Source organism: Mustelus asterias, chromosome 3 (assembly GCF_964213995.1).
Source record: "Mustelus asterias chromosome 3, sMusAst1.hap1.1, whole genome shotgun sequence".
In the NCBI taxonomy this organism is placed as follows: domain Eukaryota; kingdom Metazoa; phylum Chordata; class Chondrichthyes; order Carcharhiniformes; family Triakidae; genus Mustelus; species Mustelus asterias.
Window position 1 is genome coordinate 16,351,917 of NC_135803.1, and position 26,191 is coordinate 16,378,107.

Consider the following 26,191-nt stretch of genomic DNA (forward strand, 5'->3'; position numbering starts at 1 on the left):
AATAAAAGAGAAGGTAGATAAGTTAGAACTGGGGAACTAAACTCTGAAACCTGGACCTGTCCCAAACAGAAATAATTATTTTCATGGGACTTCGTCATTTCTGAACAAGTTCAAGGTCAAATCAGTCCCAGAGGTGTGCAAGAATACTCACCGGTACCATGGATGCTGAAGTTCTTCTTCTTCCTGACTTCTAATACCATTCTTACCATTAAAATCCATGGGGGAGGAATTTTCCCGTCCCACCCACTGCGGGAATGGTAGCGGGCAGGACATGGACCGTGCAAAGGTCTGTTGAACTGGGGTGGGATTTTCCGGTCTTGGGGTGAGCACGGCCAGTAAATCCCACCCATGGCTAGAATTTTATCGGCACGCTTCTCCCGATTCCAGGATTTCACAGAACGGCATTCTCCGTTGGCCTCGGGCGGGATCTTACGAGCCTCGGGCGGGTGAGGCAGTAAAATTCCAGCAATGGTGTCTGTTGCCACCACTGAGCATGACGTTTGCTGTTCCTTTTCTTCCCCGCTCCTGCCCCTGTTCCTACACCCGCCTCATGCTCTGGATCTCCTCTTCCCAACATTCCCAACCTTGCTCCTGACCTCAATCCTGGCATTACTCCTGCTCTGACCCCCATTGCCAATCTCGCTCTCAGTCCTGAAGTCCCTTTTCCCCCTGCTCCCATTCCCACCCTCTGCATTTATCTTTAAAGTCCCCGGTATCCGTCGCTGCTACCTAGGTCTTCTCCAGCTGCCCCTCTTCTCCACTCTCCCATTCCCACTCTGAGCTCGCACTGTAATCCTGGGATTTCAGCTGCTACCTACACTGACCAATTTGTGCCGTTAGATGGAGCCCAGTTAATCCAAAACAAGGTGAGTGTGAATTTATTTTATATTTATTTACACATGCAGTACATTATATTTATGTTATATTTTTAAATTTATTTTATTTTAAAGGTTATTTCATTTATGAATGTAGGCTTTTAGAAAAGTACAGCATTTCAACTTGTAATGTTTTGTTCTGCCGTGAAATGTCCTTAAGTACCTAACTATGGAGTATTTTTTAATATTGAGTCAGTTATTTTATTTTACAAGTTATTTTAGCTTGGAATGCATAGTGCTGCACATGTATGATACAGTATTTCAATCCATATATTGGTTCTACTAGGTCAGAAATCTCTGAAGGGACCTAACTCCGGTTTTAACCTGGATTCCAATGGGAAAGTATGATTCACTTTAAATGGTTTCACTTAAAGTTGTGATTTTCAGTAACAACAACTTTAAGTGAGGACTTACTATAGTCTATAGAACAGGATTCAATCAGGATTTTGAAGCATGTTACTCTTTGTCCTTTTTGACCTTTCTGCAGCATTTGACATGAACCACCACACCGTCCACCTGCAAAGTCTTCCATCCATTGTCCAGCTCTGTGGGGATGCGCTTCGTGGGGACCACTCTTACATTTCAGATCATGACAAGAGCATCTCTCGCAATGGCTTCTCTTCCTACTTTTGCAATGTTACTCTGAGAACCCCAGGATTTAGATCTGCTTAACCTCTCTCACTCATCTGCAGCGTAACCTTTGGTGACAGTATTCAAAGAGACGGTTAAACTTGGGAAGACTAAGGTCTTCTGTCAGCATCTTTTTGTACCCTTAACATCCATTCCAATCCCGTCTTTGGCCATTTGTCTCAGGCTGATTGAGACTGTCCCCAAACTCAGACTCCTATTTAACCTCAGCTGAACATATAACTCCATTTACTCTGTATAACGACAGTAATAACACCCTTGTCTGCCCCTGTCTCAATGCATCAGCTGCTGAAACCCTCATCCATACACCTGTCACCGCCACATTTGACTATTCCAATGCACTCTTGGCTAGTCTCATCTTCTACTCTCTGTAGACCCGCTAATACACCATTCTGCTACCAATATCTTATCCCACTTACCTCTCACCTCTCTCCTTGCTGACCTGGATTGGCTCCTGGTCCCCCAACTCCTCCAACTTAAAATTCTCATACATTAAATCCTTATTTGGCCTTCCTTTTACTCTCCCTGTCATCTGTGCCCCCCCTGAACTCTCTGTCCTTCTGGTTGCAGATGCTTGTACATCTCCCTTCAGTTCGGTTCCCGTTCTTTCAGCAGTCTGGGCCCCATGTCCTGAAATTTTCTCCCTGAACTCCTTCACTTTCCTCTTTTGATACTTTCGAACAAACCTCGGCTCTTCCCATTCTGTTGGCACGGTAACCATTTTTGCTTGATCGGAATTGTTTCTACGTCCAAGGCATCACATAAATAATGAAAGGCCTTGATAGAGTGGATGTGGGGAAGGTATTTCCATTATTAGGAGAGACTATGGTACGAGGGCACAGCCTCAGAGTAAAGGGACAACCCTTTAGAACCGAGATGAGGAGGAATTTCTTCAGCCAGAGGGTGATGAATGTATGTAATTCATTGGCACAGAAGGCTGTGGAGGCCGGGTCATTGAGTGCATTTAACACAGAGGTGGATAGATTCTTGATTGGTAAGGAGGTCAAAGGCTACAGGGAAAAGGCGGGGGAACGGGGTCGGGAATCTTATCAGCCATGATTGAATGGCGGAACAGACTCGATGGGCCGAATGGTCTAATTCTGCTGCTATATTTTATGGTCTTATGATTTTGATTGCATGGTCTTGTTACCGAACACATTTTAATAAATGCCCGCTGATAAAAAAATTAAAGATGTTAAAGGTTTTGAAATTAAAATGTATCCAACAGAATTTGTGGGCCAGCCCGCTCGATCCCCTCACGTGCATCCTGGTCAGACGTTTATTTATGAATGGAACGTTCCAGAGAACTTTGGCCCCGGAAGGAATGAACCGGACTGCCTGACTTGGCTCTATGCTTCTTCAGTGGATCCCATTAAAGACAGCAGCTCTGGTCTGGTTGGGCCTCTCATTGTGTGCAAAAAGAATACCCTAAACTCTTCGGGGAAACAGGTACATAAACTTCACATAATGATCCTCCATTAACTCTTACACTTGGGAAACACCAACAAAAGGGGGCGACACGGTGGCACAGCGGTTAGCACTGCTGCCTCACAGCTCCAGGGACCCGGGTTCAATTCCAGCCTCGGCTGACTGTGCAGAGTCTGCACATTTTCCCCATGTCTGCGTGGGTTTCCTCCATGTGCTCCAGTTTCCTCTCTCACTCCAAAGATGTGCAGGTTAGATGGATTGGCCAGGCTAAATTGCCCCTTAGTGTCCCAAGATATGAGATGGATCAGCCAAGGGAAATGTGTGAGGTTACGGGGAGAGGGCCTGGGTAAGAAAACCAGTGCAGACTCCATGGGCCGAATGGCCTCTTCTGCACTGCAGGGATTCTATGATTCTATTCTAACACTGTTGAAGTGGACTCAGAATGACAATAAGTGGAACTGAACTCATATATAAAAAAGTGCTTCATTCTTAATATGATATTTCTTCAATTAGTTATTTTATTTATTTTTATTCACACAGGCTGTGGGCTTCACTGGCTAGGCCAGCAATTATTGCCTATCCCTTATTGGCCTTGAGGCGATGGTGGTGAGCAGTGTTCTTGAACCACTGCAGTCCATGTAGTTTAGCTTTATCCACAGCCCTGTTAGGGACTTCCATGGTTTTGACCCAGCGGCAGAGAAGGAACAGCAGTGATATATTTCCAAGCCAGGATGGTGAGTGGCTTGAAAGGGAACTTCCAGGTGGTGGTGTTCCCATTTGTCTGCTGCCCTTGTCATCCTAGATGATAGCGGTCGTGGGGTGCCTGAGGAGCCTTGGTGAGTTCCTGCAGTGCATCTTGTCGATGGTACACTCGGCTGCTACTGTTTATCGTTGGTGGTGAGGGGAAGCCAACCCCTCCCCTTTCTCCAACCAGTGGCCTGCAAGGTTAATCCTACTGGACGATACATTGGTTTAAATCAGAACAGTGGCGAGATGAGGCTTTTAAATGAGCATCGATTACGTTTGCAGAGGCCTCAGTTGAGTCACAGACAGGCGGCCTAATGCCTCCCCAGAGCCCATAAAAGAATATTGGGGAGGGGTGGTTGGGCCTGTGGTGGGCACAGCACCATAATTTACAGATCCACCCATCTGTTTCTTATGCCCACAGGTGACCTATAAAACTCACCCCATGCTATTAAACCAAGGGCCCATTTTTCATGTAGATGTGAATAAGATCCATGGAGCTTTCCCTTGTGTGTTACCCTTGTGTGGTAACCAATAGCTATCCCTCAGCAAACATTACCAAACCCACCCCCCACCTCTGACCATTATCACATGACTGGGTCATGACCGGGCCATTGTCACATGACAGGGGTGTACAGGTACACAGGTCACTGAAAGTGGCAATGCAGGTGGAGAAGGTAGTCAAGAAGGCATACAGCATGCTTGCCTTCATCGGCTGGGGCATTGAGTTTAAAAATTGGCAAGTCATGTTGCAGCTTTATAGAACCTTAGTTAGGCCGCACTTGGAATATAGTGTCCAATTCTGGTCGCCACACTACCAGAAGGATGTGGAGGCTTTGGAGAGGGTACAGAAAATATTTACCAGGATGTTGCCTGGTATGGAGGGCATTAGCTATGAGGAGAGGTTGGAGAAACTTGGTTTGTTCTCACTGGAACGATGGAGGTTGAGGGGCGACCTGATAGAAGTCTACAAGATTATGAGAGGCATGGACAGAGTGGATAGTCAGAAGCTTTTTCCCAGGGTGGAAGAGTCAATTACTAGGGGGCACAGGTTTAAAGGAGATGTACGAGGCAGATTTTGTACACAGAGAGTAGTGGGTGCCTGGAACCCGTTGCCGGGGGAGGTAGTGGAAGCGGATGCGGTAGTGACTTTTAAGGGGCGTCTTGACATGAATAGGATGGGAATAGAGGGATATGGTCCCCGGAAGGGTAGGGGGTTTTAGTTCAGTTGGGCAGCATGGTCGGTGCAGGCTTGGAGGGCTGAAGGGCCTGTTCCTGTGCTGTAATTTTCTTTGTGCTTTGTTCTTTGCTCTTTGACTATTTATGGGTCATTGCGGCATGCAAATTGGTGCAACAGTGTCTACGCTTCAGAAAGAGTCCATTGGTTGTCAAGAAATTTGAGATGTCCCAAGATATGAAAGTCATGATCTCAATTCAAGTCTTTCTTTTTGTATATTTTGTGTACAGATCTTTAAAAAGTAAGAATTATCCCATCCCATGTTCCCTCCGCCCACATCAGCCCATGTGTCAAGGTAATAGTTCTTCAATCGATATCTTGTCACAATAATACAAATGAAAATAAGTGTTTTTATGTTTAAGTTTACTTATTAGTGTCACAAGTAGACTTACATTAACATTGCAATGAATTTACTGTGAAAAACCCCTAGTTGCCACACTCCAGTGCCTGTTTGGGTACACTGAGGGAGAATTTAGCATGGCCAATGCACCTAACCAGCATGTCTTTCGAACTGTGGAAGGAAACCGGAGCAGCTGGAGGAAACCCATGCAGACACGGGGAGAATATGCAGACTCCACACAGACAGTGACCCAAGCCGGGAGTTGAACCCGGGCCCCTAGCGCTGTGAGGCATCAGTACTAATCACTGTGCCACTGTGCAAGTGTCCAAGGGGAAAAAGGAGAAAAGTTGCATCTCACCATTCAAAAACTTGAATTCACCAATTTATTGCAATGTCTACTGTGCGAGATCCCACGCTTTTCTGACTATATGAGCTTGGTGTTGGGGACTTGGTTCGCTCAGTTGGCTAGATGGCTAGCACATGGTTCAAAATAATTTCAACAGCATGGGGTTAAATCCATATTGTGGCTGAGGTAGACCTCAGACCTACATCCTCCCCCTGACCCCATCATAAAATCACAGCATAAGTGTTAAGGCCCAGGCCAGAAACTCTAAGTTGTTTTATGAAGCTAGCCTAGACCCTAAGTTTTACATTTGATTTTGGCATTAGGATGAGCATAAGGTGTTTCACTCCAGGTATGATTCCAGTGACCCACCAGGAAGCTTTTATCAAATAAAGTTTATTTAAGAACACAATTAAAATATAACAAAAAGAATTAGCATAACGTTTACTAATTACAAGACTTAAACACTGTATAACTCCTAACAGCTAGCTATCTCTGTTATTCCAAATTAAGCACCGTCCCACACACATACACTCTTCTTCAGACTTAGCACAAAAAGCAAGTATGTTCATGTGATGCTGGATCTTCAGTTTTTATAACACCTGTGGACAGAAATCCAGGCCAGCTGTTTGCAGAGAAGGATATCTTCAAAACAGCCAAAAGTCAGAGAGGTAAACTTAATCTTGGGCAGCTTCCAAAACCAGCCACACAGAGAACAAAAACTCTAACTCCAAAAAGAGGGAAAAAGCTGTTGCTTCTCCCCACTTCAAACCACGGCTGAAAAAATGAAACTAAAATCTGGACTTTTCTGTGAAGCTTGGCTGTCCCTAACCACATGACCTACCCTGTCAATCACCCCCAATCAAACTCCACTCTGCAATCCTAAGGGGCCATTAAAACCACAGAACACTGCATTAGTCCAGATTGAAATCAACATGATATCAATTATACTGCCTCAGTAACAATAAAGGACACCGGCTACAGACAACATGGTGCCGACAAATTGCCAAGGACTGCAGAAACATCCTGCAGAGAAACATGATTAAAATACATTTCTTAAAGGCACAGTACCGTCAAATAAGGCGCCCCTCAATTCAAGGGTGCTACCTGGAGGATAAAGGAGTTACTGTAATGGAAAGTGTGAAGAATGCATAACTCCTTAATGAAATACTCTTCACGTCACTGACCTGATTTTAAATGTTGTGTATTTTGCTTGACCCTGACACAGAAAAATGTGGACAAGGAATTCTATATCCTGGCGACTGTGTTTGATGAGAATCTCAGCTGGTATTTAGATGACAATATCAAGATGTTTACCACTAAACCCAAAGCTGTAGATAAGGAAGATGAAGATTTCCAAGAGTCTAACAAAATGCATTGTAAGTCTTTGTTAAGATAAATGCCATAGATCTTCCAATGAATTGAATATTTTGCGTTACAATTTGAAAATCAAAAATTCACATGCGTAAGACAATGCTTAAAAAATTGCTTACAAGCTCAGTTAGAATTTCATTTAAAGTTTAGAATTTAAAGTTAGGATTCATTTAAGGATACTTCATTTCATTATGTTGCTGCTCATGGTGGCTTGATGCACAGTCTGTGGTCAAACGTGCAGGCTGGAATTTTCCGGCCATTCCCTCCAGCAGCGAATCCCGCCATGTGTTCCCCGCAAGGGGCAGGAAGGGATATATACAACGGGAAGATTCCACTGTCGGCCAATGGTGGGTCACCTCCACTGCCACAAAACATAGAATCATAGAATCCCTACAGTGCAGCAAGGGCCATTTGGCCCACCGAGCCTGAACCGATAACAATCCCACCCAGGCCCTACCCCCGTAACCCCACATAATTACCCTATTAATCCTCCCAACGCCCCACGGGAAGTTGAGGAACGGATATGTAAGGAGATTCTGGACAGGAGTAGAAAAAATAGGGTTGTTGTAGTGGGAGACTTTAATTTCCCTCATATAGACTGGAAATCCCTTAGGGCTGGGGGTCTGGACGGGGAGGAATTTGTAAAATGTGTCCAGGAGGTTCTTTGGAACAATATGTTGATAGTCCAACTAGAGAGGGGGCTATACTGGACCTAGTACTGGGGAATGAGCCCGGGCAGGTCATCAAAGTTTCAGTGGGGGAACATGTGGCGAACAGTGACCACAATTCTGTAAACTTTCAGATAGTCATGGAAAAGGATGAGTGTTGTCCTATGGGTAAGGTGCTGAATTGGGGGAAGGCTAACTACAGCCGGATTAGGCAAGATTTGGTGGCTGTTGATTGGGAGAGGCTGTTTGAGGGTAAATCCACATCTGGCATGTGGGAGTCTTTTAAGGAACAGTTGATAAGGCTTCAGGACAGGCAGGTGCCTGTAAAAAGGAAGGACAGGAAAGGTAGGATTCGAGAGCCGTGCATAACCAGGGAAATTGTGGGTCTAATCAAAAAGAAAAAAGAGGCATACATAAGGCCCAGGCAGCTAAAAACAGATGAAGCACTGGAGGAATACAGAGAAAGTAGAAAATAACTCAAACAGGGAGTTAGAAGGGCAAAAAGGGGTCACGAAATGTCCTTGGCAGATAGGATTAAGGAGAATCCCAAGGCATTTTATACATACGTTAGGAACAAGAGGATTGTCAGAGAAAGAGTCGGACCTCTCAAGAACAAAGGAGGAGAATTTGATTAGAACCCAAGGAAGTAGGTGAGATCCTAAATGAATACTTTGCATCAGTATTCACAAAGGAGAGGGACACGTTGATTGGTAGTGTCTCAGAGGGATGTGTAGACCCATTGGAACAAATCGCAATTACAAGGGAGGAAGTGTTAGGTGTTTTAGGAAGCATTAAGTTAGACAAATCCCCAGGGCTAGATGGCATCTGTCCTGGATTACTGAGAGAGACAAGAGATGAAATTACTGGGCCTCTAACAGAAATCTTTGTTTTTCATTGGACACAGGTGAGGTCCCAGAGGATTGGAGGATAGCAAATGTGGTCCCGTTATTTAAGAAGGGTAGCAAGGATAACCCGGGTAATTATAGGCCAGTGAGCTTGACGTCCGTGGTAGGGAAATTGTTGGAGAAGATTCTTAGAGATAGGATCTATACACATTTAGAACTGAATAGTCTCATTAGTGATAGACAACATGGTTTTGTACGAGGGAGGTCATGCCTCACAAATTTGGTTGAGTTTTTTGAGGCGGTGACAAAAATGTTTGACGAGGGAAGGGCCGTGGATGTCGCCAACATGGATTTCAGTAAAGCATTTGACAAGGTCCCTCATGGCAGGCTGTTGCAAAAGGTTAAATCTCACGGGATCAAAGGTGAACTAGCTAGATGGGTACAGAACTGGCTTGGCCATAGAAGACAGAGGGTAGCAGTGGAGGCGTCTTTTTCTGATTGGAGGTCTGTGACTAGTGGTGTTCCGCAGGGCTCTGTACTGGGACCTCTGCTGTTTGTGATATACATAAATGATTTGGAAGAAGATGTAGCTGGTCTGATTAGTAAGTTTGCGGATGACACAAAGATGGCTGGAGTTGCGGATAGTGATGAACATTGTCAGAGAATACAGCAGGATATAGATAGGCTGGAAAATTGGGCGGAGAAATGGCAGATAGAATTTAATCCAGATAAATGTGAAGTGATGCATTTTGGTAGATCTAATGCAGGGGGAAACTATACAATAAATGGCAGAACCATCAGGAGTATAGACACACAGAGGGATCTGGGTGTGCAAGTCCACAGATCCTTAAAGGTGGCAGCACAGGTGGAAAAGGTGGTGAAGAAGGCATATGGCATGCTTGCCTTTATTGGACGAGACATAGAGTATAAAAATTGGCATATGATGTTGCAGTTATATAGAACATTGGTTAGGCCACATTTGGAATACTGCATCCAGTTCTGGTCGCCACACTACCAGAAGGACGTGGAGGCTTTGGAGAGAGTACAGAAAAGGTTTACCAGGATGTTGCTTGGTATGGAGGGTATTAACTATGAGGTGAGATTGAGTAAACTAGGGATGTTCTCCCTGGAAAGACGGAGGTTGAGGGGCGACCTAATAGAAGTTTATAAAATTATGAAGGGCATAGATAGGGTGAACAGTTGGAAGCTTTTTCCCAGGTCAGAAATAACAAACACAAGGGGTCACAAGTTCAATGTTCAATACAGATATGCGGGGATGTATTTTACACAGAGGGTGGTGGGGGCCTGGAATGCACTACCAAGCAAGGTGGTTGAGGCAGACACGCTATGATCATTTAAGACTTATCTAGATAGCCACATGAACAGACTGGGAATAGAGGGATACAAACGGATGGTCTAGTTAGGAAAACATGATCGGTGCAGGCTTGGAGGGCCGAAGGGCCTGTTCCTGTGCTGTATTGTTCTTTGTTCTTTGTTCTTGATCCCCCGATACTAAGGGTAATTTAGCATGGCCAATCAACCCTTTTGGGAGGAAACCGGAGCACCTGGAGGAAACCGACACAGACACAGGGAGAACGTGTGAACTCCACACAGACAGTTACCCGAGCCGGAAATCGAACCTGAGTCCCTGGCATTGTGAGGCAGCAGTACTCACCACTGTGCCATTGTGCCGCCCTCAAACATGCCACAGGGGGCACGGAAAATCCTGTATTTTAGAATGGCAATATACCCCTGTATGGATTTGTTCCATGTATAGAATTCCTTATCTCAGTTATTTTGTTTGATTGAAATCCAGTCGACTCTTACAGCACGGGAAGCAATGAAGTCCATCGCTAGTACTTTGTGCATGCCCTTCCCACCTGCCTTTCCTCACAGCTTTGCAAAGTGTTTCATTTTTAAGTATATATCCAATTTTGCAACTTCCAATCTGCTTCCATCATTCTTTCAGACAGAGCGTTCTAGATCGTAATGACCCACTGAGTTAAAAAAAAATCATGGCACTGTGAGGGAGACAAAAACAGAAAGTTCATTTTTGTACCCCTTCTAGATGAAAGATGCCAATTGTTCATCCTCTTGGATTATGAATGGCGCACTCAACAAGGAACGGGGGGAAAATGTGACCAATAACTTGACTTAAACAGATAAATATTCTTGTAATGTATCCTGCAATGTAACTTTCATTACACTGTACAGTGTAACGTTTGACTGAGGTCTCAAGGCCAAACAGCATTTTTAGAAAGGCAAACAGGTTGTCACGGTGACACAATGGTTAGCACTGCGGCCTCACAATGCCAGGGACCCAGGTTTGATTCTGGCCTCGGGTTACAGTCTGTGTGGAACATAAGAACATAAGAAATAGGAGCAGGAGTAGGCCATCTAGCCCCTCGAGCCTGCCCCGCCATTTAATAAGATCATGGCTGATCTGAAGTGGATCAGTTCCACTTACCCACCTGATCCCTATAACCCCTAATTCCCTTACCGATCAGGAGTCCATCTATCCGTGATTTAAACATATTCAACGAGGTAGCCTCCACCACTTCAGTGGGCAGAGAATTCCAGAGATTCACCACCCTCTGAGAGAAGAAGTTCCTCCTCAACTCTGTCCTAAACTGACCCCCCTTTATTTTGAGGCTGTGCCCTCTAGTTCTAGTTTCCTTTCTAAGTGGAAAGAATCTCTCCATCTCTACCCTATCCAGCCCCTTCATTATCTTATAGGTCTCTATAAGATCCCCCCTTAGCCTTCTAAATTCCAACGAATACAAACCCAATCTGCTCAGTCTCTCCTCATAATCAACACCCCTCATCTCTGGTATTAACCTGGTGAACCTTCTCTGCACTCCCTCCAAGGCCAATATATCCTTCCGCAAATAAGGGGACCAATACTGCACACAGTATTCCAGCTGCAGTCTCACCAATGCCCTGTACAGATGCAGCAAGACATCTCTGCTTTTATATTCTATCCCCCTTGCGATATAGGCCAACATCCCATTTGCCTTCTTGATCACCTGTTGCACCTGCAGACTGGGTTTTTGCGTCTCATGCACAAGGACCCCCTGGAGTTTGCACATTCTCCCCATGTCTACGTGGGTTTCCTCTGGGTGATCCGGTTTCCTCCCACAGTCGGAAGATGTGCTGGTTAGGTTAATTGGCCATGCTAAATTGCCCCTTATTGTCAGGGGGATTGGCAGAGTAAAAGCGCGGGGTTATGGGGATAGGATTGTTGTTGGTGCAGGCTCGGTGAGCTGAATGGCCTCCTTCTGCACTGTAGGGGTTCAATGATTCTATGACTCCATCCATTCGAACTAAGAGAATAGATTCATTGTGAAGGTAGGATGTGTTTTGTGTAATGGTTTAGATCTTGGAATGGGCTGACCAATATTGCCTTTTTTAAGGAAGCTTCCTCATTTTCCTCTTTGGAATGTGATTTTAGCTATCAATGGATACATGTACGGCAATCAGCCAGGCCTGGAGATGTGCAAAGGAAATAGAGTGTCCTGGCATATGATTGGTCTTGGATCGGAAGTCGATATCCATGGGATTTCATTCCAGGGCAACACATTCGTGAACCAAGGAACCAGAAGAGATGTTGCTAACCTGTTCCCACACATCTCACTCACAGCCATCATGGAACCTGACAGTACAGGTAGAACAACATGTGTTCAGAATATATTTGTAATCAGTGGATTATATTGACTTTGTAGCTGACACTTTTGGTAAAGGTATTCATAAGTCTCTTTTTAAGAAACTAAATGTTTAAGTTTCAGTTTATTTATTAGTGTCACAAGTAGGCTTACATTAATACTGCAATTAAGTTATTGTGAAAATCCCCTAGCTGCCATACTCTGGCACCTGTTTGGATACACTGAGGGAGAATTTAGCATGGCCAATGCACCTAACCTGCACATTTTTGGAGTGTGGGAGGATGCCGGAGCACCCAGAGGAAAGCCACACAGATACAGGGAGAACATACGAACTCCACACAGACAGTGAGCCAAGCCAGGAAAAGAAACGATACTTGATGTGAGGACAGAGAATGCTGAAAAAGGGGAGGCGCTGGTCTAGTGGTATTATTGCTGGACTATTAATCCAGAAACCCAGCTAACACCTGGGTTTGAATCACCACCACGGCAGATGGTGGAATTTGAATTCAATTTTAAAAATCTGGAATTAGGAACCTATTGATGACCATTGTCAATTGTTGTAAAAACCCATCTGGTTCACTCATGTCTTTTAGGGAAGGAAATCTGTCACCCTTACCTGGTGTGGCCTACATGTGACTCCAGAGCCACAGCAATGTGGTTGACTCTCAACTGCCCTCTGAACAGGGGCAACTAGGCAAAAAATGCTGGCCAGCCAGCGATGCCCATGTCCCACGAATGAATAAAAAAAGAAGCTCAGCAGGCCTGGCAGCATCTGTAGGGAGAGAAAGCAGAGTTAATGTTTTGAGTCTGTTTGGCTCTTCATCAGAACTAAAGAGAGGGAGAATTGTGCTACATATGCAACTGTAGCTGTGAGAGATTGCAACAAGATGTAGCAACATTAAGATCACATTGGGAGCAGCAAATGCAGTAGAGCAAATTGGAAGAAATGCAAGTAAAACGCTGCTTAACCTGAAAGGAGTTTGGGGCCTTGAATGGTGAGGAGGGAAAGGGGCTGGTAATACCCCCTCTGCGATTACTAGGGAGGGTGCCATGGGAAGGGGATGGGGAGTGTTCCAGTTTCCTCCCACAGTCCAAGGATGTGCAGGGTAGTTGGATTGGCCACTCTTTACAGAGTAAAAGATAGTCAGTGCAGACTCGATGGGCTGAATGGCCTCTTCTGCACTGTAGGGATTCGATGATTCAATCTATGTCCTCACTAGTCCTTTCCTTTCTTGTTGTTATTGATGGTTGTACATTATTACTCAAAGTCGAAGGTCGTCAAGTTCAAGTAGCTGTATTGAATACACTCCCAGATAGACTGTCAGGGGCAACAACCCTAGAATAACTCAAGGAGCAATCGGGAGACTTTCTGATTAATGAAAGGAGGAAATTCTGATTGTGTTCCAGTCAGATTACACCTTCAATACTGCGTCCTGTTTTTTGTTCCCGCTTTAAAGCTTCATCATCATGGAATCAACAATGGGATAATTTGTCTTTTTTGTGCAGGAGTATTTGAAGTGGTCTGCAGGACAACAGATCACTACGCTGGAGGAATGAAGCAGTTTTACAAAGTGAATAAGTACTCCATGTTTCAACTCCCCGATTTCTTTTACAAAGAAAAGACATACTACATCGCAGCTGTGGAAATTGAATGGGATTATTCACCTTCAAGAGAGTGGGAGCTGGAAAGGCACCACATTCATGAAGAAAGGTATATCAATAAATGCAGGACAAGCCACTTACGTGATGAAGTGGAATGTCTGCTGTTGGCAGGAGAGGAGATTGATTTAGGGTCATTGCCAAAAGAACCAGGGACAGATGAGGTGAATTTCTTTTACAGAGCAAGTGGTTGTGATCTGGAATGCGCAGGCTGAAGTGTGGTGGAAGCAGATTCAATAATAACTTTCAAAATGGAATTACAGATATAGAATCATAGAATCCCAACAGTGCAGAAGGAGGCCATTCGGCCCATCGAGCCTGCACTGACAACAATCCCACCCAGGCCCTATGCCCGTGACCCTACACATTTACCCTGCTAGTCCCCCCGACACGAAGGGGCCGGGCCAATCAACCTAAACCGCACGTCTTTGGATTCGAAATGGAAAAAACTCCAGGGCTAATGGGAGTGAGCAGAGGAATTAAACTAATTGGATAGTTCATCCATAGAGCAAGTAAAATGAGCAGAAGGGCCTCCTTCTGTTCTATATGTTGGTATATAATGTTATATCACAAAATTATCACAACTTATCTTTCTGTTTTGAATCTTTCCTGCTTGTCACGCTGGCCTATGTTTAATACAATTGTTGCAGCATTGGATGGGTATGCCATGAGGTCAATGTAAAGCAGTGACGGGCAACCTCGGACAGTGAATAGGCCACATGAGTGGCCCCCCTTCATCTCAGTAGGCCGAAAGATTGGAATCAAGCTTGTCCATTAACTATGACCCCATGAATAAGATTAATGCGCGCTGAATATTTCATAGTGAATTATAGAAAATGTTTAATCATGCATATATTAATAGAACTGTTATCAACTTCAAAGGATAAAAACACAGAGGGAGCGCATGGCTCTCACAGTCAATGCTTTAAAGTTTAAAGTTTATTTATTAGTGCAACAAGCAGGCTTTAATTAACACTGCAATGAAGTTACTGTGAAATTCCCCTCGTCGCCTGTTCGGGTACACTGAGGGAGAATTTAGCATGACCAACGCACCTAACCAGCACATCTTTCAGACTGTGGGAGGAAACCGGAACACCCGGAGGAAACCCACGCAGATACAGGGAGGACGTGTCAGCCAGAAATCGAACCCAGGTCCCTGGCGCTGTAAGACAGCGTTGCTAACCACTGTGCTACTGTGCCACCCAATGTTGTGAGCAATCAGCACGCACTTCACTTCACTTACCCGACTTTACGTGTGTATCACTTCAGTCATATCAGTAGGACAAAAACTACGCGGACGGAAATCAGCGGAATGGAGCAATCCTCTGCATGGGCAACGGTCAACAAAATGCCTCGTAGGCCGCACTCAGGACTCAGATGGGGCCGCATGTGGCCCCTGGGCTGCCGGTTGCCCATCACTGATGTAAAGTTAAGCTTTTTCTGCACTGTCCCAACCTCAGAAAAAAAACCTGAGACAGAATTTTATGCTCCCCCGTTGATAGGTTCTGAGACGGGGGGGAGTGTGAAATTGCACAGAGAGGATTCCCTCTGGGTTCTGATCCATCTTGATTCGGTGGCGATTTTGCAATGGGATGGAGAGGGCCTCAGTGGGGAAGCCTGCCCTTGCCCCAATTAAGATTCTCAAATGGCCACGTAAAGGCCTTTTCCTGCCAAACCTTAAGGAAAGGCAGGAAATAAAGGGAGTTGAATCCTGAGCAGGAAGGGGATGTGGTGGGGTAGATGGAGTGCCTCCATCAGAAGCCCCCTTCCCCCCTTCTGAATGACGGTGCCCTCCACTTAAAGCCCAGGTGACCTGTGGACCTCCCTGTCCCAGGCGAGAAAAGCAATGTGCAGCTTGCCAGCTGCACAGCCAACCTTTCTCGCCATATTGTCCAGTAAAAAGCCCTAGAGGTGTGTCCCATGGCGTCTCGCTGGTGGGCAACACCTGAAAAAGCTGGCAACGCCAGTTTGCAGCGTACAGGGTACCTTTAAAAGTCGATGCCCCTACGTATCCCAGAATTAAACTGAATTCGACCTAAATTACATCACTTAGAAGTACATTATTCACTTTGATTGAATTGGGAATATCTCTGTTTTGAACTATAGCCCTGGAGAGCCTTACATAGTGCAAGGAAACCTGACCATTGGTTCCAAATACAAGAAAGTTGTCTATCGAGAATATACTGACAAAACATTTACTCAACAGAAGAAGCGAACAGCAAAGGAAAAGCATCTGGAAATTCAAGGTATTTTGCATGCTTATTTAATAAACTTTGTCATTCTTTCATTGCTAATTCATTATAATCTACAATTTCCCATGTCATTATGATAACGATCATTATACTTAGGCGGCTTCTTATCTCAGTGAGGTGCTCTGAGTGAAATAATTGGTATTATGTGAGCAAACATAACAACCATTCTGCATCAGTAAATGGCTCCCATCTCTTCACATGCTAATATCCAGTCCCATGTTAATGTACCATTTGCTTAACTAATCCTTCCAACATCATTAATTTAGTTTTGTTTTGCAGAATCTTAATTCTGGTGTTGCAGAAAATAAGGTGAATGTTGTACTTTGGAAATTGGGGCTTGCTTACTCATGGATCGGAATGTACCAATGCTTATACATTTGTTTTTTTTATTGTTCCCTCCTCCTCCAGGTCCACTGCTTCATGCAAAAGTTGGTGATAAACTCAAAATTGTATTTAAGAATCTAGCCTCAAGGCCCTATTCTATTCACGCACAAGGAGTGAAGACTGACAGTCCTACAATAAAATATACTCTTCCAGGTAAAGCCAACTGATGCACCCGCCTTCCAGCTATAGCCGATTCTACAATAATGTCTTCTGAATCCCTTATGACTAAGATCCAGTGTCGCTTCTCGGCCTTTTGGCTAAGATCAAGCATCAGATCCAGCCCAAGATAGGGTGCAATGCCTCATCTTCTCAGCTTGGATCTTTTGTCTCTCCTGTGGGGACCACGAATTGGATTCAATTTGACTTTTGATTGGGTTTTGGATCAAGCAAGAAGATGGATTAAGGGCTTGCCCCATCCACTCTGCATGTTGGCTTTGTAACTCTAGGAAAGGAATAAAATAAAATATAAGTTTTGCCATAGAAGTATCATAGAAAGTTTCATAGAATCCCTATAGTGCAGAAGGAGGCCATTTGGCCCATCGAGTCTGCGCCAACAACAATCCCACCCAGGCCCTATCCCCGTAACCCCACATACTTACTCTCTAATCCCTCTAACCTACACATCCCAGGACACTTAGGGCCAATTTAGCATGGCCAATGCACCTAACCTGCACATCTTTGGACTGTGGGAGGAAACCAGAGCAGCCGAAGGATAACCACGTAGACACGGGGGGAACGTGCAAACTTCGCACAGACAGCGACCCAAGCCGGGAATCAAACCCGGGTCCCTGGAGCTGTGAGGCAGCAATACTAACCACTGTGCTACCATGCCACCCCAAAGGTTGTAGACCTTTCAGCTACTGTGCACCAAGGGAGTGGAATTGTACGGAACCCCTCAGGCTGTATGACTCACATTGAATGTACATGGTGAAAATTACATGTATCACCATTGTATTGAAGCACCTCAAGGGTGCAACATGATCTGTGCAGGAAACTTGAACATCGTTTGGAGTTCCATGGCATGAGCCTGATTTCTGTCATGGTGAAGTTTCCTTTTGCTCACCAAATACGCACTCTGGTGCTGTCTGAGCTTAGAACCTTAAAGTAAGGTCCCTGAAGTTGAAGGTGGATCAGTGTTCAGGCTTCACCCCAATCTATAGACTCTTGACCAGAATGTAAACATGGTCTTCAACTGTTTGAATTCCAGATTCTTGCCTCCTGTTGCAAGTAGCTGTTTACAATCATGGTGTAGGTCATCTCAGCACAGAGCTGGTTCTGCAACCCAATCTCACCATCAGGAATGGTCCTTCGCAAAATGACTCTTGCAGAGAGTAAGAGTGTAGCACGGTGGCACAGTGATTAGCACTGCTCCCTCACAGTGTCAGGGATCCGGGTTCAACCCAGCCTTGGGTGAATATCTATGTGAGGTTTTCACGTTCTCCCTGTGTCTGCGTGGGTTTCCTCCGGATGCTCTGGTTTCCTCCCACAGTCCAAAGATGTGCAGGTTCGGTGGATCAGCCATGTGAACTTGCCCCAAGCGTCCCAAGATGTGTAAGTCAATGGATTAGTGGGGTAACTAGAGTGGGGGGTGGTCCTGGGTAAGATGCTCTGTTGGAGGGTTGGTGCAGACTCAATGGGCCGAATGGCCTCCTTCTGCATTGTAGGGATTCTGTGAAGTCAGCATTCGTGATCTTAAACTCTCCAAAAGACATTGCTGGAAGGAGAAGTTATGGCAGATCTTTGGTGGTGGGAGAGTTACACAGTAAAAGCAGGGATTGTCAGAGGATTTTACTGACAAAGCAACTACTGGGAACATGCAATTCTTTTTTAAAATAAAAGTATGAGCAGCAACTCTTCCATAAAATGAGTCGTACACAATTAAACATCATTACCTTATTTGTAGGTGAGACAGAAACATATTACTGGAAGATCCCCGATAGGTCCGGTCCTGAGGATGGAGAATCTCGTTGTATTCCATGGACATATTACTCAACTGTAGACACAATTAAGGTATAGCGAGAAGACATTCTTACTCACCAACCTGTCTTTAGTCGTCACCCCTTTGATAGCTTCCCCTCATCTTTTGTTCCACTTCTCTACATATTAGTCCTTCTCGCTTCATCCGTTTGTGTTGTAGGAAAAAGCCATGGCTCCATCTTTGATTCAGTCTTTCTCAGGGCCTGAAAGTGCTGGGATTTCTTACTCTATTGATTAAAAATGATCCAAGATGGTACCAGAGCGCGGCGACTTCTTGCAAGCTATGCCCATCATACCCCCTAATTCGATCTTTCACTCTCATTCTAATCCTTTTAAACTCTGTAACAATGTTTTAATTCAATTTCTTACAGATTTGGCATATTAAGTTGATTTTTCTCTGCACCCTAGCTATGACTGTGACACTACATTCTGCACCCTCTCCTTTCCTTCTCAATAGTAAGAAGTCTCACAACACCAGTCCAACAGGTTTATTTGGAATCACGAGCTTTCGGAGCGTTGCTCCTTCATCCTCCTCAGCCCACTCACTTGATGAAGGGGCAGCGCTCCGAAAGCGCAACTTGATTCCAGGTAAACCTGTTGGACTTTAAGCTGGTGTTGTGAGACTTCTTACTGTGCACACCCCAGTCCAACGCCGGCATCTTCACATCATTCCTTCTCTATGAACGGTATGCTTTGTCTGTATAACGCGCAAGAAATTATACTTTTCACTGTATGTTAATACATGTGGCGATAATAAATCAAATCAAAAAAATGGAAATAAATTAACAAAGGCTTTTAGAACCCAAGGTTAGCTATCACTGAACATGGCTGCTATTTTAACTTACCTCTCTCACTGGTTTCGACAGGGGTAATGCTTGAACAATGACCTCTCTTTCATCTCCCTCCTTTTCCTCCTCACCCCTTCCTACCTCCTCAATCTCATCTGTTTACTCCTCAACCCCACCCCCCTTCTTCCTGCCCTCCTACTCCCTCTCCATCCTTCATCCTTCCTCTTCTACTATCATTCTTCCTTTCCACATTCCACTGTCCCACGTCTGAATCCAGTTACCCACCCATCCCTCTAACGCTATCTCACCTAATTGCTGCATTTTGTTTCAATTCCCCATATGCTGGAAAATTATGCAGTTTCGATTAATGTTATATAAAATTTGTCAAAGGTACACATTACAATGTTTGAATTTATAATGGTAGAGAGTCTAGATGCAGAGGGAACTTGCAAAGGAGAGTGGAGGCAACCTCAATGTCTTGATTGGTACTTTACTGGCATGTCCTAATTAAAGTGATGTGGTGTTACCTGATATGTAATCCCTTCATAAAGTATAAGATTAAGTTTATCTTTAATCAGGGCCTGGTACAGGGAAAGGGACAGGGATGTCCAGAACATTAAGATTGTGTGATTTCAAGAAGAAATTAGATATAGTTCTTGGGCTGAAGGGATCAAGGGATATGGGGGGGTAGGCAGGATCAGGATATGATCAGCCATTATCAAAATTATGGGGCGGCACAGTAGCACAGTGGTTAGCACTGCTGCCTCACAGCGCTAGGGACCCGGGTTCAATTCCGGCCTCGGGTCACTACCTGTGTGGAGTTTGTACATTCTCCCTGTGCCTGCGTGGGTTTCCTCCGGATGCTCCAGTTTCCTCCCACTTTCCAAAGATGTGCAGGTTAGGTTGATTGGCCATAGTAAATTGCCCCTTAGTGCCAAGGGGATTAGCAGGGTAAATAAGTGGAGTTACGGGGATAGAGCCCGTGTGGCATTGTGGTCGGTGCAGACTCAATGGGCCAAATGGCCTCCTTCCGTAGGGATTCTATGAAAATTAATGGCAGTGGAGGCTCAAAGGGTCAAATGGCCTCCTCCTGTTTCTATTTTCTACGTAAGTCATCTGGGACTTTGCAATCTTCCTGACGTCGGACATCCCGTTGCCCTGAAGGAAGTTTGCCCTATTGCTGATAAAAAAAACTCTGAGACTTTGGTCACCAACTCCTGGAGGCCAACCAAAAATATTCATTCATACATCTGGCAATTAAACCCATCTGGAGTTAATGGCATACACCGGCTGAAATGTTGCACCGTTAACTGGTGAACCAGTATTGGGTAGGATATGGTGTGTGCCCATGGTAACGCCAGGATGCTGGTGCCAGTGGACACATTTTTCATAGTGAGTTGTATTGGTTGTCACGCTGTTGCCATGTTCTTATTACTTACTGTCCACCTGAAAACCTGTCCATTGACTGATTAATACTGACTCTCTTCAGAGTTGACTGGTGGACGGAATTGAGCACGAGACAACCGTTGTGACAGACTGAGTTAGCTGAGACCTGAGTCAGGCAGCTCTGCAGTATTTCACAGCACTGCTGGTGATTTGACTGGCCTGCCTCATTGATTAGACTTGAAGGGGTGGAGCCATAAGTAGGACCCTTCCCACTGAACTCCATCCAGCCAACTGAAAAGCCAATGTCCTAATGGTCGGGTGGTCCTGCCTGTACAAGCAATGGGAAGTTTCTCAGTGCTTTGCATTGGTTTTAGTCGGCTAACCACCAGCATTAACGTTGTATAGACAACAGATTGTAGGTTGCCCAGTAGCTTGTCTTAGAGACATAAACATAGATTTCTGGATGTGTCACACACACCACTGACTAAAACAAAATCTGTAATCACGGGAATGCGGAATGTTGCTACCTATATTAGGAATATAGGGAAATTGGAAAAGGAATTTGACCCTTGGTGCTTATTCTACCATTCAATGAGATCAAGGCTGATTTGTGACCGAACTCCATTGCCGGAATTTTACTGCCTTGCCCACCCAAGGTGGGCATGCTGTTAAAATTCCAGCCCATATATCAAACTTTGCTCCATATCCCGTCATACCTTTGGCCAACAAAAATCTATTACAATTCTGAGTACAGAACATCTCTCCGAGTGTTGGACACTTTCCAAACCACTTGACTGAATTTTTGGCTTGTTACTCACTGTCGTTATATGCAATATGCTTTATTGTCTTTGTATATACTTTTTAAAAATTAACATCTTGAAGTTCATTGGTTTGAAATGAAATGTGTAGCCTTCTTGTCCTTCCTTTAACCTGACTGGGAAAAGAACCAGGCGCGTCACGAGGAAGCATTTTATTATGAAGCGAGTTATTGTGATCTGGAATGCGCTGACCAAGGTGGGAGAAGATTCAATGGCAGCCTTGAAAAGGAAATTAGATAAATAATTGAAGGGGGTTATTTACAAGTCATTGAAAAGGACTGCCAAAGAGCTGGCACAGGCACGATGGGCCAAGTGGTTTCCTGTGCAGCATCATTCTATGATTCTACAATTCCTGTTTCTCTCTGCTGCAGGATCTGTACAGTGGTCTCATAGGGACTCTGGTAACCTGTCGCAAAAACTTCCTCGAGTCAATTGGTTTGAAAAAAAATGAGCTGCTGGAGTTTGCTCTTCTCTTCTTGGTCTTTGATGAGAATGAGTCCTGGTACCTGGACGAAAATATCCAAACTTATTGCCACAAACCGAAACAAGTCAACAAAAGGGATGAAGATTTTATTGAGAGCAACAAAAAACATGGTATGTTCAGTTATTTACCCAATATTTATGGACCCGGGACATGGAGTCTGGTGACAAATGGCAGTCTCAAACACGCTTGTGCTACATATATCAAGGTTATCAAGGATTTCATAACTCAGCATTTGGAAAGCAGTGGTATAGTCAAACAAAGTCAGCATGGATTTACAAAAGGGATTGACGAATCTATTGGAATTCTTTGAGAATGTAACTCATAGAGTTGACTGAGGAAAACCAGTGGATGTGGTTCATTGAGACTTTCAGAATGCTTTCGACAAGGTCTCACATAACAAACTACTATATAAAGTTAAATCACATGGGATTGCAGGTAATGTCCTGAGATGGATAGAAAGCTGGTTAGCAGATAGGAAGCAAAGAGTTGGCCTAAATGGGTCTTTTTCTGATTGGCAGTAAGTGACTAGTGGGCTTCTGCAGGGATCTGTGCTGGGACCCGAACTGTTCACATTATATATTAATGATTTAGAAGAGGGAACTGAATGTATTATCTCCAAATTTGCAGATGGTATAAAGTTGGGTGGGAGGGTGAGCTGTGAGGAGGATGCAGAGATGCTTCAGTGTGATTTGGACAGGTTGAGTGTGTGGGTATCTGCATGGCAGATGCAGTATAATGTGGATAAATGTGAGGTTATCCACTTTGGTAACAATAATAGGAAGACAGATTATTACTTGAATGGGTGTAAATTGAGAGAGGTGGATACTCAGCAAGACCTTGGTGTCCTCGTGCATCAGTCACTGAAATTTTAGCGTGCAGGTACAGCAGGCAGTAAAGAAATTGAATGGAATGTTGGCCTTCATAGCAAGAGGATTTGAGTATAGGGATAGGGATGTTTTGCTGCAATTGTATAGGGCTTTGGTGAGGCCACACCTGGAGTATTATGTGCAGTTTTGGTGTTCTTATCTGAGGAAGGATGTCCTTGCTAAAGAGGGAGTGCAGTGAAGGTTTACCAGGCTGATTCCTGGGATGGCAGGTCTGTCATATGAGGAGAGACTAAGATGGTTAGGATTATATTCACTGGAGTTTAGAAGAGTGAGAGGGGATCTCATAGAAACTTATAAAGTTCTGACAGGGTTAGACAGGGTAGATTCAGAAGGAATGCTCCAGATGGTGGGGGAGTCCAGAACTAGGGATCATAGTTTGAGGATAAGGGATAAACCTTTTAGAACTAAGGTGAGGAGAAATATCTTGACCCAGAGGGTGGCAAATGTGTGGAATTCACTACCACAGAATGTAGTTGAGACCAAAACATTGTCAGGTTTCAAGAAGAAATTAGATATATCTCTTGGGGCTAAAGGGATTAAGGGATATGTGGGGAAGGGTGGATCAGGATATGGCCACGATCAAAATGAATGGCGGAGCAGACTTGGAGGGCCGAATGGCCTACTCCTGCTTCTAGTTTCATTGTTTCTATATAATCATGACTAAGTGTTGAATAAAAATAGAAAATAATCCAAAGACGTGCAGGTTAGGTTGATTGGCCATGCTAAATTTCCCCTTCATGTCAGGGGGATTAGCAGGGTAAATGAGGGATTCGGGTGATAGGGGCCAGGCTCGAAGGGGTGAATGGAAAATCTCAGCAGGTCCATCAACATCTGTGGGGAGAGAAAACAGAGTCCGAATAACTCTCATTTTTAATCCATTTTACATTTCCAGCTATAAATGGGAAGCTCTATGGTAACCTACGTGGACTCGATATGCAGGTTGGTGAGAAGGTGTTTTGGTATCTCACTGGAATGGGTAATGAAGTAGACTTGCACACCGTTCATTTCCATGGACACAGCTTTAATTACAAGGTAAGGTGCGTTTATTGTTTCAGTGGGTTGAACCGAAAAAATCTGATTTCATCTGGCCATTAGCCTTGAAAAGAAATGTGGGCCTAAACCAAAAAAAAAATCAAGCATTCACTTCACTATTTGTGAAAGAAAAGGCAGGGCCCCATTTATACAACTGTGTGTGCTCTAACAAGGCAATGGGCTGGAGACATCAGCAGAGGCCATTTAGGGAGCTCTCCGCTGGGCGCCAAGGCCTCCATGTGTCTCCAGCCACCGGATTTCCGGAGTTGTCAGCTCCACACCAGAAATCGGCCTGGAGCTTATTTAAATATTAAAATCTGAATTTAAATCCCATTATTGGGCCTGCGACTGAAGTCTCCAGGCCTGCTACTGTCTCCCCCCCCCACCCCCGCCAGGAATGGTTCACTCCAGCAGGGTTTACAACAGCTCCCCACTAATGGGGAAAAGGTGACCGACCCAGCTGCAGTGAACAGAGGTCATGGAGGCTCCCCCGGAGGTCGGGGGTATGGGGGATTGCCCCCTGGGCATTGAAAGCTTGGCAGTGCCGGCCTGGTCCCCGGCACTGCCCAAGGGGCAAAGTGGCAATGCCTAAGGGGCATCTTGGCACTTCCCACCAGGCATCGGGCAGTGCCAAGGGGGCAGGGATCAGTGAGGGGGTCCTGTGCCACTCTGCATTGGGATCGGTGGCAGAGGGAAGGAAGGGGGTGATTCAGGTTGGCGATCTGGGTTGGAGGGTGGGGGGGGGGGGGGAGATCGCGGCAGGTCAGGGATATCGGGAATGGGTCAGAGAGGTGCAGGAGGGCAGCGATCAGGGGGGCGGGGGGGGGGTCAGAGGGCCAGCAACAGAGTTCCGTAGCTGGCCTGAAATCGATAGACCGGCAGTGCGGGGCTGCTGTGCATGCACCGAGCTCAGCGTTGACAGATCGGTGCATGCGCAGTGACCCGTTCAGCGCTATGCTGCTGGCCTCTCCAGTGGGTATAGGCCCCATCCCCAGCTTTTTTTCCATCAATCACGCCAGCGCACTCTGCAGTGCACCGAATGTGGGAGATCCATTTTGAAAATCCCACTGAAAACTCCAGCGGGAGTTATTCCAGTTTTTACACAAATTTGGCACTTAGAATTTTTTTGGGAGAATCGCCCCCCCAATTCTGAGGAGTTTTCGAACCATTTCGTATGTAATGACTTATTTTGATATCATGAAAAATAGGGTCAAAAGGCATGATTTCCCAGCGAATCTGCTGGAGGAGGTGGCCCAGCATTGGCCGGTGGCGATACCTTCAGGTCCCAGCTTGGCCAATGCAGTTTCTCATTGAATGCACCCCTTGTCTCCGGGAAACCTCTGGGACCGGAAGGTCCCCCCCCCCCCCCCCCCCCCCCGACCCCCACCCCCGCCCCTCCCCCACCCGCCGGTGTGAACAGCTGCAAAATTCCAGCCAAAAACTAGAAACTAACAATGCAAGGCCAGCTAGGGAACACCATCCTCTTCTCTCCCCCTCTGTAGGTCAGGGCAACCAGTTCTCCTTGCCGCAGCCACGCCACACCCCACCTCCCCATCACCAACTCTTGTGTTCATATGACCGAGATCTGCAAACCTCGTATTGGCAATTTTAAAGTTTATTTATTAGTCACAAGTAGGCTTACATTCACCCTGCAATGAAGTTACAGTGAAAATTTTAGAACCACATTAGTACAAAATGTGAATTGTTGCGCAGCAGCGCATTAATGATGTTACTGGACCAGTAAATCAGAGGCCTGGATTAATAACCCAGTGACGCAAATTCAAATCGCATCATCGCAGTTTGTGACTTTGAGTTCAGCTAGTTCAATAAATCTGGAATAAAAAACTAGTTGCATCAAAGATGACAATAGTGTGACCATTTGGGGTAAAAACCTATCTGGTTCACTAATGTTCTCTGGGCAGCAAGCATGCTGGTCTCCCCGCCATCCGACTCCAAACTCACTGCAATGTCGTTGACTCTTGACTGCCCTCTGAAATGGTCCAGCAAATCCATCAGTTGTTCCAGACAATGAAGTCCAATAAAGTGGCTCACCATGACATTTTCAAGAGCCATAATGTGGAGATGCTGGTGTTGGACTTGGGGGGGGGGTCACAGTAAGAAGTCTCACAACACCAGGTTAAAGTCCAACAGGTTTATTTGGAATCACGAGCTTTCAGAGCGTTGCTCCTTCATCAGGTGATGGAGAGGTGAGTTCACAAACACGGCATAAGGATGGCCTCACCGGGATCTTGAGTTCATGTCACACTACGTGCAACCCCCACCATTTGGCCTGGGTTTGCAAAATCCTACTAACTGTCCTGGCTTGAGACAATTCACACCTCCTTAACTTGTGACTATCC

General features: G+C 45.2%; 1 protein-coding gene across 1 annotated transcript in view; it reads left to right on the forward strand.

The window, feature by feature from the left end:
* The window catches only part of cp (ceruloplasmin), a 55,603-nt gene that overhangs the window by 23,802 nt on the left and 5,610 nt on the right, over window positions 1–26,191 (forward strand). The window contains exons 9-17 of the mRNA XM_078205372.1: window positions 2,752–2,972; window positions 6,844–6,994; window positions 11,954–12,166; window positions 13,671–13,875; window positions 15,930–16,069; window positions 16,484–16,612; window positions 18,363–18,469; window positions 21,800–22,022; window positions 23,692–23,831. Coding sequence (XP_078061498.1) covers window positions 2,752–2,972; window positions 6,844–6,994; window positions 11,954–12,166; window positions 13,671–13,875; window positions 15,930–16,069; window positions 16,484–16,612; window positions 18,363–18,469; window positions 21,800–22,022; window positions 23,692–23,831 — 1,529 coding nt within the window. The remainder of the gene's footprint in view (window positions 1–2,751; window positions 2,973–6,843; window positions 6,995–11,953; window positions 12,167–13,670; window positions 13,876–15,929; window positions 16,070–16,483; window positions 16,613–18,362; window positions 18,470–21,799; window positions 22,023–23,691; window positions 23,832–26,191) is intronic.